The sequence below is a fragment of the Jatropha curcas genome, chromosome 4 (genome assembly GCF_041381405.1).
Source record: "Jatropha curcas cultivar XTBG-Jc1 chromosome 4, XTBG_Jcur_1.0, whole genome shotgun sequence".
In the NCBI taxonomy this organism is placed as follows: Eukaryota; Viridiplantae; Streptophyta; class Magnoliopsida; order Malpighiales; family Euphorbiaceae; genus Jatropha; species Jatropha curcas.
Genome location: NC_143154.1, coordinates 1,928,603 through 1,939,227, shown reverse-complemented (window position 1 = coordinate 1,939,227; position 10,625 = coordinate 1,928,603). Strand labels below are relative to the sequence as shown.

Genomic DNA, 10,625 nt, shown 5'->3' with positions numbered 1-10,625 from the left:
TCATGGCTTTAAAGTACTAATAATTGTAAAAAGCAGTCAAAAAAAGAAATATGAGGTCATAATTCTTCGGTTCATGAAATTAAAATATGTTGAAGAGGTCTAAGAATCATCATCCATGGAGATTCCAGTGTAGAAAGATAATACTGGAAAAATCATTTTCATTTTCAGCTTATCTCCTTTCCATCAGATGTATATTACAAAGACCAGAGTATTACCTGCAAAACAAGTTTCACTTCCAGAATAGAATATAATTCAAGCCAGGTCATGTTTGTTTTTCTTTTCTGCGGACACGGCATGTTCGGTTTTGCTACATTAGAAACACAAATAGAAAAATCTCCTCTCCAATAAAAGCTAGTTTATTTGATCCACAGAGCATCAGATAGCTTTTTGACAATGTTCTCAATCATCCTTTAGGTGGAGGGTCGTTGTTTACTTGTGGACCGCCATATAAAATGCTTTAAGTAACTTAGATGCTAAATGAAGATAAGGAATCTCCTTTCAAAAGCTTCTTGGACCTATTATGCTAATAAGTTCAAAAAGAAATCATACGTATTAAATTAAAATAATAGAAGAAAGCATCAGCAAGCTTTCCTTTTCATTTGCTAAATCATAAACCAGCAAGGGACCTACACAATGTTGTGGTGAGGAATGAAATTCTGGTGATCACGGGACCCACCAAGAGATTAGACTACACTAAGAATCTTGCAGCAGGCAAGTAAATTGTTGCCTACCATCAATAACTGGTTCACCACCTCAAGCCTACAATTTTTTGTCAACCAATGGAAAGTTTCTCGTGGGAAATGAATTCCATGAATAAAATATGTATTAATTGTGAATGGAATGTGGGAAAGTTTATAATGTAACTCTGATCAATAATGGGTAGCAGTGATCTTTTTCATAGCTCGGCCATGAGTTATTACCATTCATGAATCCTTGATGGCGCATCCAAACTTCTGTATCATAATTTTCTGTTATGCAAAAACGCAGACCTTTTTCTTCAATTTTCTCTAGAAACTTATCCAATGAGTCTCCTCTTTTAGGACTGAAGAATATTGCTTCTGAGGTCCCAGCAATTCTCAGCAAGAGTTTGACAGTACAAGCAAGGCCCTCGTGGAACTCCTTAAAAAAGGTGCTGTTAAAAATGGGATAACATGTTATTGAATAAAAAAGAAGAGTTCAGCATAAAAAAGAAAAAAATACGTGCAAGTGCACTAGTTTGCATGTTTCTGTATAATTTATTGGATACAAGTGCTTTTTGTCAACTTTTGTTGGAACCGTCAAGAATGCGACATCTTCAATCCACTAAGGAATGCGAATGACATAAATTTTCCTTACCCAATCAGATTGTGAACTCATTTGCAAGACTTATCAAGAGAAATGCTAAAGCCAACAGTTAGATAAGGGGATGTGGCATGTCATGTACAGTCATACATGCCAAAATTGGTTCAATTTTGAGTACCACCCTCGTGCTAGAAACTTTACAGAGCCTTTCTTTATCTAGTTGGAAGCTAAAAAGAAGCAGAACTTACCAATCACTGGCAACAATAATATCAAAGGTGTTAGAGATATTTGCAGTTTCTTTCTGATCCCAGTGCAACGTCATACTCTTCACTTCTGTTGTACCAAAGGCTCCAGAGTTAGCGTCAATGTTACGCTGAATATCTGGACGTTAAGTACATCCAATATGAATATGTGAGATACTTTAAAAAAGTGAGTGGTGCTTGTCATCACTACACATTTACAAAGCCCAAAAAAGGAACAGAAAACTATGTGGTGCAGCAAAACCAACCAAAGTCCAGCAATATACTGAAGTTGCATTTGTGAAAGTATGAGCACAAACTTAGCACTATAACAATGATATAACCGCCTTAGGACATAGCAAGAACACCACAAACAAGCATATTTAAAACTATAACTCAAGTCATGATTCTTATTGTCAAAGTAACTTCTCTTCCAGTTTAAAATAATCTAAGATCATACTTATGGGAGAAAAGTGTATATATTTATATATATTTATAAAGAAGAAGCAGAAGAAGAAGAAGAAGAAGAAGAAGGAGAAGGAAAAGAAAAAGAAAATATCTCTCACTCTTACGCCAAACAACATGAGAATACAGCTTAAGAATCTCTGAAAATTTGAATGAGGCATTAATATGTCACAAACAATTTAGCATTCTCATTGGAGTATGCAATAGGCTGCATATTTTCAAAGATCAAGAATAGAACTAGAACAATGAAAAAAATCAACTCAAGAGCTTAGGTATATATTTTGCAAGTAACCTCTTGGTACATCTTGAAATCACTTCAAAATTAGATCATTAATTCACTAAAAATGTAAATCTTTGCTCGTGGATCTCGTCAAATCAGCCAAATCAATCAGGTATAAGCAAGCAACAATCCCTAGTGTGGAAAGACAGCATCCTTCTGAGAAACAGATATCCAAACGTCTCATGCCATGTCTCACCAACTAACCCTAGCAATTATCACTTTATTTGTATAGGCAACAGCAGTCTATGAGTGGCATTAACAATAATGAAGGGAGTCTCCAGAAATTGTGAAAGGCTGGGACACTGATGTTTCACATAATCAATAGCCATATGCAACATCCAATACATAATTTATAAATTAAATTTCTAGTATTGAGTACAGTACATTTCTTTGCTTAAACATGTATTGGAGGAGAAAAAATTGCTGATAAATTCTTTAATCAATCAAAGATGCAAACTTAAGTTTGGTTTTTTTTTTTTTTTTTCCCATACAAAAATTTAACAAAAATCATAAAATTCTAATACATATTAGCCAATAAAATGTGAAAATCAAAAGGATACAATCAACCACTTGAGGATTTCCATCAGAGATTACAACTTCTAATGCCTCAGTAGTGGCAGCAATAACTAATCCAGCTAAGCCAAAGCCTGAGCCAAGCTCAATAACTCTTTTAGATCTAGAAAATTGAACAAGGAATTGGCATAAATAAGTACACTAGATACCTTGAAGAGTTGAAAAGTGAGAAAAAGAAATATAGAACTATAGCATATGTTTTCCATAGTGAACTTCTCCTGAAGTACAGAATAACCCTATTTTACAAACCTGAACATATCTGCATGCGACAAGCAAAAATAAGAAAGGACATCTTCTGAAGGCCAGTGACCTATATAATAAGATCAGTTTAAAATTGTAAGCACAAAGAAATAAAGTAACAAAGATGACCAAAACCATTTGAATTTGAAACTTCTATTATGATATTTCTAACACCATAATAAGAGTTGTTGATAGTGATGCACGCCAACTTCCCTTATGATATGGCATTTAACGAGCTAGTAGAAACACACAAACACCAGAGAAATTGAACCAATAGCAGGAGTGGAAAACAGAGCATCACAAATAAATAGCTGTCTTATAATCAAATTATCAAAGGAAAGAAAATAAAAGTGAGTTCCAACCTCCACTTGAAATATTTTAAATTTTAATAAATTATTGCCCACATTTCAATTTGTAGCCATACTTCTCTCTCTCTCTCTTCACAATGAACAAGTTTGCTGTCAACGGTAACCATTACTCAATTAATCCACCAATGCAAATTTGGTGATTGATTTAATTTGCCACTCACAAAAGGTAAAATATGTTTGAAAGAGTTGAAATTTATGGTTTTACATTGTAAGTTGCATTATAGAAAACTGCTAATATATACAAAGGAAACAAAATTTTCTGTTAACAATAGCCAGTTATATAAAACCCTGATAGTTATGGAAGAACTGAAAAAATGCACTGCTTTGTTTAAAACCATTTAAAAACCAGAGTAAAGAATAATATTCTGGTTTGGTTTGGTTTGGTTTGGCCTGGTTTAGTTCGACTTCTATGCCCAAATATCCAATTTTATTTGAAAATTCTGAAACTATTAAATGATCTCAGAATCCCTTCTAATAATCCAAGCAAGGTAAAATCAAGTAAAATTAAGACCCTCAACAAAAACCAATACTTCAGAGGCAATAGTGAAATCAAGTTTTCGTCTTGATTTTTGATCTCCATTTCCTCCATAGTAATTAAAGGCGCAAGCACACTAAGGCACAAAGGGCTGCTGGAGCCTAGGTGCTAACCTTTAGGCAAAGGCGCAGGCCCAAGTTAGGTGAGACGCAAAAATGAAAAAAAAAAAAACACACACACACACACACACACACAAATCTAAAAATTATATTTTAAGATATTAACAAAAAAAAAAAAAAAGAATAATAAAAAATCAGAAAAAGTGGAAAATAAAAATCAGCAACATAAAGACTTACATTTTAAGATATTGGCGTTAAGATAGAAAGGGGTAGAATTAAGAACAATAACCAACAACAACTAAGATTTAATCCCAAACTAGTTGGGAAAGAGAATAGAAAGAAACTAGAAGGCAAATATAGGAAGAGAAATTGGTAGAGACATATTTGAATTGGCAGCCGGTTAAAAGCTAGATTGTAGGAGGTGAGCTAGATGGAAGAGTGACGGCTGAATTGCAAAGCACATTACTGGTTTTTATCTTGCATTCTATTTATTTTACGTAACCAGATGTCAGCAGGAAAGCTTTATTTAAAAAAAAAAAAAAAAAAAAACCCAAGTATTTTTTTCAAGAACAAAAATATATAAGGGCTCAAAAATGGCGAATGAGGTGCAAATGTCTCCTGCCTCTATTGTTTTATCAAGTTCTGTAAATAACAAGACAAATAGGGGACAGGCCCCTTGAAATGAAAATCTGCAACCATGGCTGGAAAATCATGAAATTTTAATTGTTACTCGCCATTATCCCAACTTAACTTCTCACTGGAAATTGGACAACAATAACCCAAAGAGATCTCATTTTTGCTTCAGCCATTAAATGATAAGAGAACATATAATTATGCAAAACACCTCCTATATCAAAGCTCTCCTTTTAGAAAGTAAACAGACTGAAGAAATGAGAAGAACTTACAGACAAGCCCAGTGTTGTCAATATTGTATCTATTAGACATTTCAAAATCACTGAGATCAGTACCAACTTTCATCCTTTGGCTGCAAAAGAATTTCCATACAACACCCAAACTCAAATGAAAAGCTGTAGTTTAGTTTTCCAAATAAATAATAAACAAACTCAACCCAGTTATATTTGAACCCAAAATATTATATTTATAGGAAAAATATCATTTAACTAACCACAACAATTCATTACAAAACTCCATTCAAAAATTAACAATATTATAAGTTATTATAAAAAAAGAGTAGCTTTCTGTTTACAATGTGTTCGAAGAAATGCCCAAAAAAGAACAAGAAAGGAAATGCACTCACGTGAGGAAAAGCTTAGGTGACCCATTAATGGGTAACGTGTAGCAAATGCAGGCATCTCTAGAATTTGGATCTTTATCGATTAGTTGGCTAGGAATCAAGTTAAATCCATGAATTGTCTTCCTCGAAATAAGCTTGATGGGACTTAAGGATTGTCCATCTACCAAAAAAAAAAAAAGTTAATTACGTTAAACAAAATGGATTTTTGCGAAAGTGATAAAAAGAAAGGACCTGAATTTTGGGTAGAAGAGCGACGAAGGAGAGCTTGACGAAGGATTCCCCATCTTAGAGAAGCCGGTTTTGCAGTTATTTTAGGTTCAGTTTTATTATCCATATTTTTTTTCTATTTGAGAGAGAATTTTGATTTATAGGTATTTGTTTTTCTCTATTTTCTTCTTCCTAGGTTCTGTTTCTCTGCTTTGGTGTTTGGGTTTTGCTTCGAAGTAAACCTGTTGTCAGTGTCAACGCTAATCATGCTTAACACTTGCTCCATTTTATTACCGCTGCTAAACTACCGAAAAAACTTTTTTTGAAAAAAAAAAAACCAAACCTTTTAATTTTAAATCCTAATCCCCCCAAAAAAAAAAAAAAAAAAAAAAGCTAAACATATAAAATTCCTCTTAAACTTTTTTTATTTTACTCATTTGTTCCTTAACTTTACCGACGACCTATCTGAATTTTTAAATTTTATAATTATTATATCCCTTATTTGCAATTAAGAATTTCATTGAAATTTTTTATCTGTTACACGCACACTGAAATATAAAATAGTGCTCATATGTAAAATATAAAAATAAAAATGAATTAAATTTTGTTCATCAATGTCGAAAGTACTAAAAAAACAATCCAAAACTACTCTACTCCAACAACCCAACAATAGAATGGATAAAGGAAATGTCATTGTACACATCTAATACAAACATCTAAATGAGCATTTCTAAATTGATAGGAGGGAAAAAATCAAACAAATCAAGCAACATAATCTAAACTTTTCCCAACTTTTGCTTTTGAAGATATTGAAAAGCAGAGATTTTGAAAACAAAACCCCAAATCAATTTTAAGATTTTAGATTATTATTATTAGTTCCAAAATCAAACTCACCAAACACAGAAGAAATATTGAATTATAAATTCTATAGAAATACAAATAATGTCTTATAAATTTCAAAATACTGCAAACAAAAAATCTTAAAACTACAGTTAAAATTTTACAAGAAAGAAGAAGAAGAAGAAGAAGATTTTCCAAACAAAACCCCAAATCAATTTTAAGATTTCATATTATTATTAGTTCCCAAATTAAACTCTAAAGAAGAAGAAGAACAATAATAAAATCTTTTTTTCTCATACGAGGTTTCTCTCAAACCTTCAAAACCCCTCTATTTACCGGAATGAGCTTTATCTTTGATCAAATCGATGCTAGGTGAAGAGATTTGCATTGATTTTAGGAATTTTAAAGACCCAAAATCAAAATTTCAGAAACTTTATTGTAAAGAAATTAAGGAGAAGAAGATGAGAAAATTGAAAAGAAGAAAGAAGAAATACAACTGAAGAGATATCTATTGAAAGATCGAAAAGGATAGAAATAGAGAGAGAAAAATGAAGAGAGAGATTGAAATAGGAAGAGTGATGCTTTGGAATAGAGAGAAAAACAACCTCATTTTTGCCATGGTGGACTTTTAATCAGTTGATCACGCTTCATTCCATATTTGGTTTCATGCATTATCTTAACAGCTTGGTGAGGGGCATAATAGTTATAAAATTTAAAAGTTCAAGTGCATATTAGGTCCTTTGCAAAGTTAAGGTAACAAATGGTTAAAGTGAGAAAGTTCAGGGGATTTTATGCATTCGGCTAAAAAAAATTTTGTAAGTAATTAACTTTTAAAAAATTAATTTTACAACACGCCAACCTATGATATAGTGATAAGCTATGATGCGCAGACACCTTAAAAGGTCTAGCATATCAGTGTCGTACCCGTGTCTAATACTCACACTTTTCAAACACTCCAAAAACATGTCGGACACTTTAAAAACGCATCCGACTATTTTTTAATTTAATTAATTTTGGACATTTCTATAATACTTCTTGAACACTTCAAGGATTTTTGTAAAAAATTATATAAAACTTTTAGATAAATTTATTAACAAAAATGTTAAATTAAGGTCATAAATATAAATTAGATAAATATATATACTTAAAATAAAAAATTACGTCAAATAAGAAGAAAAAAACCCTAAACCATTGTGTAAGGTATTATAATTTTATTGCCAAATTTAAAAACTGATTTTATTCATAATAATCTTCGACTTTTATTAAGAAGAAGCCACAATATTATATTGAATAAACAAAAATATCAGATGTTAGGGGAGATTAATTTGACTCTTATGAAGATGTTAGAATTCTTGAAATCACCAATTTATCTTTGGATGAATCGGAGATGGAAGCAATGATATTTAATGAATGTTATTGTTGATGATTTAATTAATGATGTTGAAGTAGAAAATTAAGTATTTTTTTTATGTTTATGACTTATTATAGATAGTTATTTACATATTTAATTTTATAATAAATTATATTTTCTTAGTATAACGAATAGCGCGCTCGTGTAGTGTCCTATTTTTTTTGAAAATTATTGTCTCCCATGTCCGTGTCCATGTCATGTTCTGTGTTAGAGTCTATGCAACTTAGGTGATAAGTGCATGTACCAGGTAACAACCATAAATGAAGTTTTTCTTTGGTAGAAAAAAAAAAAAAAAAAAAAAAACAAGAATACAAATGCTAGCTACTAACCCTTTAGAATAAGCCATACCAAGAACATCATGTGATACCATCAATATTGAATATCATTCAGAGGAGTATTTAGAACAGAAAGAATGAAATGATGAGATAAAAAAGCATAATCAGCTAATCACTCAGCACATAAATTAGCTTCCAGAAGAATATCAGAAATAGGTAACCTCCAATTATAATGATGAAAAGGATAAATTATAACTTTTAGTGTCTAAAATTTTTTGATTTTTATTAATTTGTTGTATGAATGAAAACCTTTGCAATTGAATATGTGGAACTTTTTATAATTTTCAATTAAGTGTTTCATGATGAGTTGGAGCCCCGAAAATCTGACTAGGACGAGTATGGCCCCATTTTTCCACTGCTGGCAATTCACGTGGACCTCGAACAAAGCAAGTCCCTACAATTCACTTGGTCCCACGTGATTCAAGCAATCTTCCATCTCAAACTTGTTTGACGCAATCCTGGTAACAACATTTCCTTTGTTCTCAAATTTAACCAGCCACCAATAACATGAACACTTGCATAAACCAAAATCAACAGCCATAACAAGCAATTAGCATTAGCTAATACTCTAATAACAACATAATATCTACTCTTTTTTTACGCGTCAACTTAACAGATTATTGAATATATGAGCCACAATCTACAATTCCGTTGGAGTTACTCTGAGTTAACAGTGATTTGCTTTGTTGGAGGTCCACGGGAATTGCCGGCGGTGGAAAAATGGGGTCATACTTGTCCTAGTCAGATTTTCGGTGCTCCAACTCACCATGAAACACTTAATTGAAAAATTTTAAAAAGTTCACATATTCGTTTTCTTTTCATATACCAAATTAACAAAAATCAAAAAGTTTAGATATTGAAATTATAATTTATCCTAAAAAGACTCCGAATAATTTATAATTAAGTTAAGTTTCCAGGTAAATAAATAACTAAAGGGTAATTAACTAGTTTGTTCCAGAATAATATATATATATATATATATATATATATATATATATATATATATATAAACTCAACTAAATTTACTTATGTGTCATGATACATGATATTGTGAAACTTAGTTGGTGATATGGAATTGTGTGATTTTTAATATTTTTATTTAATTATCTATTTTGAAGAAATTAAATTATAAAACATTTCATTTTCTTCATTCAATAATTAATACCCATATTATAAATTTATTTTATTACTAAAAAACTTTTTATTTTCTTTCTTTTGCAAGAATTAATAATCCAAATAATAAATTTTGTGTATTAATAATAGAACACTAATTAATTTTTTCAATAATTAAAAACCATACTATAAATTGATGTAATATTTTGTTATTTATAATTTAATTATCCTTTAATTTTTTTTGTAAGTCTTAATCCCTTTTGAGTACTATGTATATGAGTACTACATCTACAAAATTCTTATTTTCGTTTTTATGTTCAGTATATTTTAGATAATGATAAAAATTAATCCATTGAGCAAAAGATATCTACAATTAGCAAATTCATGAAGTTTTTTTTTTCCATTCATGTAATTTTGTAGTTTGAGCAATTGTTTTAATTTGTAAAAGCAATATTTATTTATTTTTTAGTTTGGCTAAGAAAGTGAGTTTATTGTTTTCAATTTGTTAGTGTAGAGTTCTTTTATCATTTTTGAATTTATAGAAAAAAGTAGGATTAGTAGTTTTTATTATCATAGGCAAAGAATAAAAGACTAAAATGACAAATTTTATTTTTCATCATTTTAATTTATTTATATTTTTCAATCAAATTTAATTCATATCAATTATTTATAAGTATTAACTCGCTCAATGTGCGGGCAGATGAATATTTATATTATTATATCATTATCATTGTCATTATATCATTATAAAAGAGAATCATAGATTTTTTTTAATATGCTGATGTGTCACTTCACTTGATGAGAGAGAATCAGCAATTTTTGAGTATCTCCTTTTATCTTGATCTGGAGAAATTTGTGATTTCTAAGAAAAACTTCCCGGGAAAAAATATCGACCTTTGCAAGTGCCTCAACCTTTCATCTTCCTAACTTACAATATTTCTCTCTTCCATGCAACCTCTTAAATTAAACCAGAGATTAAAACCCATTTTCCCTTCCCCCACACATGATACCCATTTTCTTTATCTTTATTTATTTTTTCTTTTTTTCTTTCTTTTTGTGAATTTTTTAAAATTTCCCTTTTAATCTATTATTGAGTGTATTTTTATTTGGCTTGATGATAATAATTGGGGGTGTTTTGATTTGATTTTTGAATTACTGCAATTCAAACGTTGTGGAATTCTATTAATAATCCAAGCTACTGAATGTTGTACTTTCTCTATTTTAGATATATAGAGTCCCAATTATAATCCATATTGTAGCAAGTATGAACTGCGTTTGAGGTTAGTATAACTATTATGAAGTTGTTCTAGACCTTGATTTTAATCCTTTCTTTACTTTTAATATGGCAGTTGGCTTTATGTTTATTGCCTTAATGTGGCAATATGAGTATGACTTTGCTCCATTCACCGTTGTAATTATTGCCA

The 10,625-nt window shown here is 30.6% G+C and overlaps 1 protein-coding gene across 1 annotated transcript; it reads right to left on the bottom strand.

The window, feature by feature from the left end:
* Positions 1 to 552: 552 nt before the first annotated feature.
* Positions 553 to 5,784, bottom strand: LOC105629089 (S-adenosyl-L-methionine-dependent methyltransferases superfamily protein). The gene is made up of 7 exons (XM_012210609.4): positions 5,527 to 5,784; positions 5,299 to 5,455; positions 4,946 to 5,025; positions 3,088 to 3,148; positions 2,826 to 2,941; positions 1,530 to 1,662; positions 553 to 1,132 (listed from the first exon to the last, which is right to left on the bottom strand). Exons 1-7 carry the CDS (start codon positions 5,627 to 5,629, stop codon positions 853 to 855), a joined length of 930 nt encoding a protein of 309 aa, XP_012065999.1. The 5' UTR covers positions 5,630 to 5,784; the 3' UTR covers positions 553 to 852.
* Between the last annotated feature and the right edge of the window lie 4,841 nt (positions 5,785 to 10,625).

What these genes read in the sequence shown, in the direction of transcription:
- LOC105629089 (XM_012210609.4), bottom strand. Translation starts at nt 5,629, where the DNA reads ATGGATAATAAAACTGAACCTAAAATAACTGCAAAACCGGCTTCTCTA. An exon ending in TGACAACACTGGGCTTGTCT is followed by an intron (nt 3,149 to 4,945) that starts GTAAGTTCTTCT and finishes CTTATTATATAG; the next exon opens with GTCACTGGCCTTCAGAAGAT. An exon ending in ATTATTGTTGCCAGTGATTG is followed by an intron (nt 1,133 to 1,529) that starts GTAAGTTCTGCT and finishes CATTTTTAACAG; the next exon opens with CACCTTTTTTAAGGAGTTCC.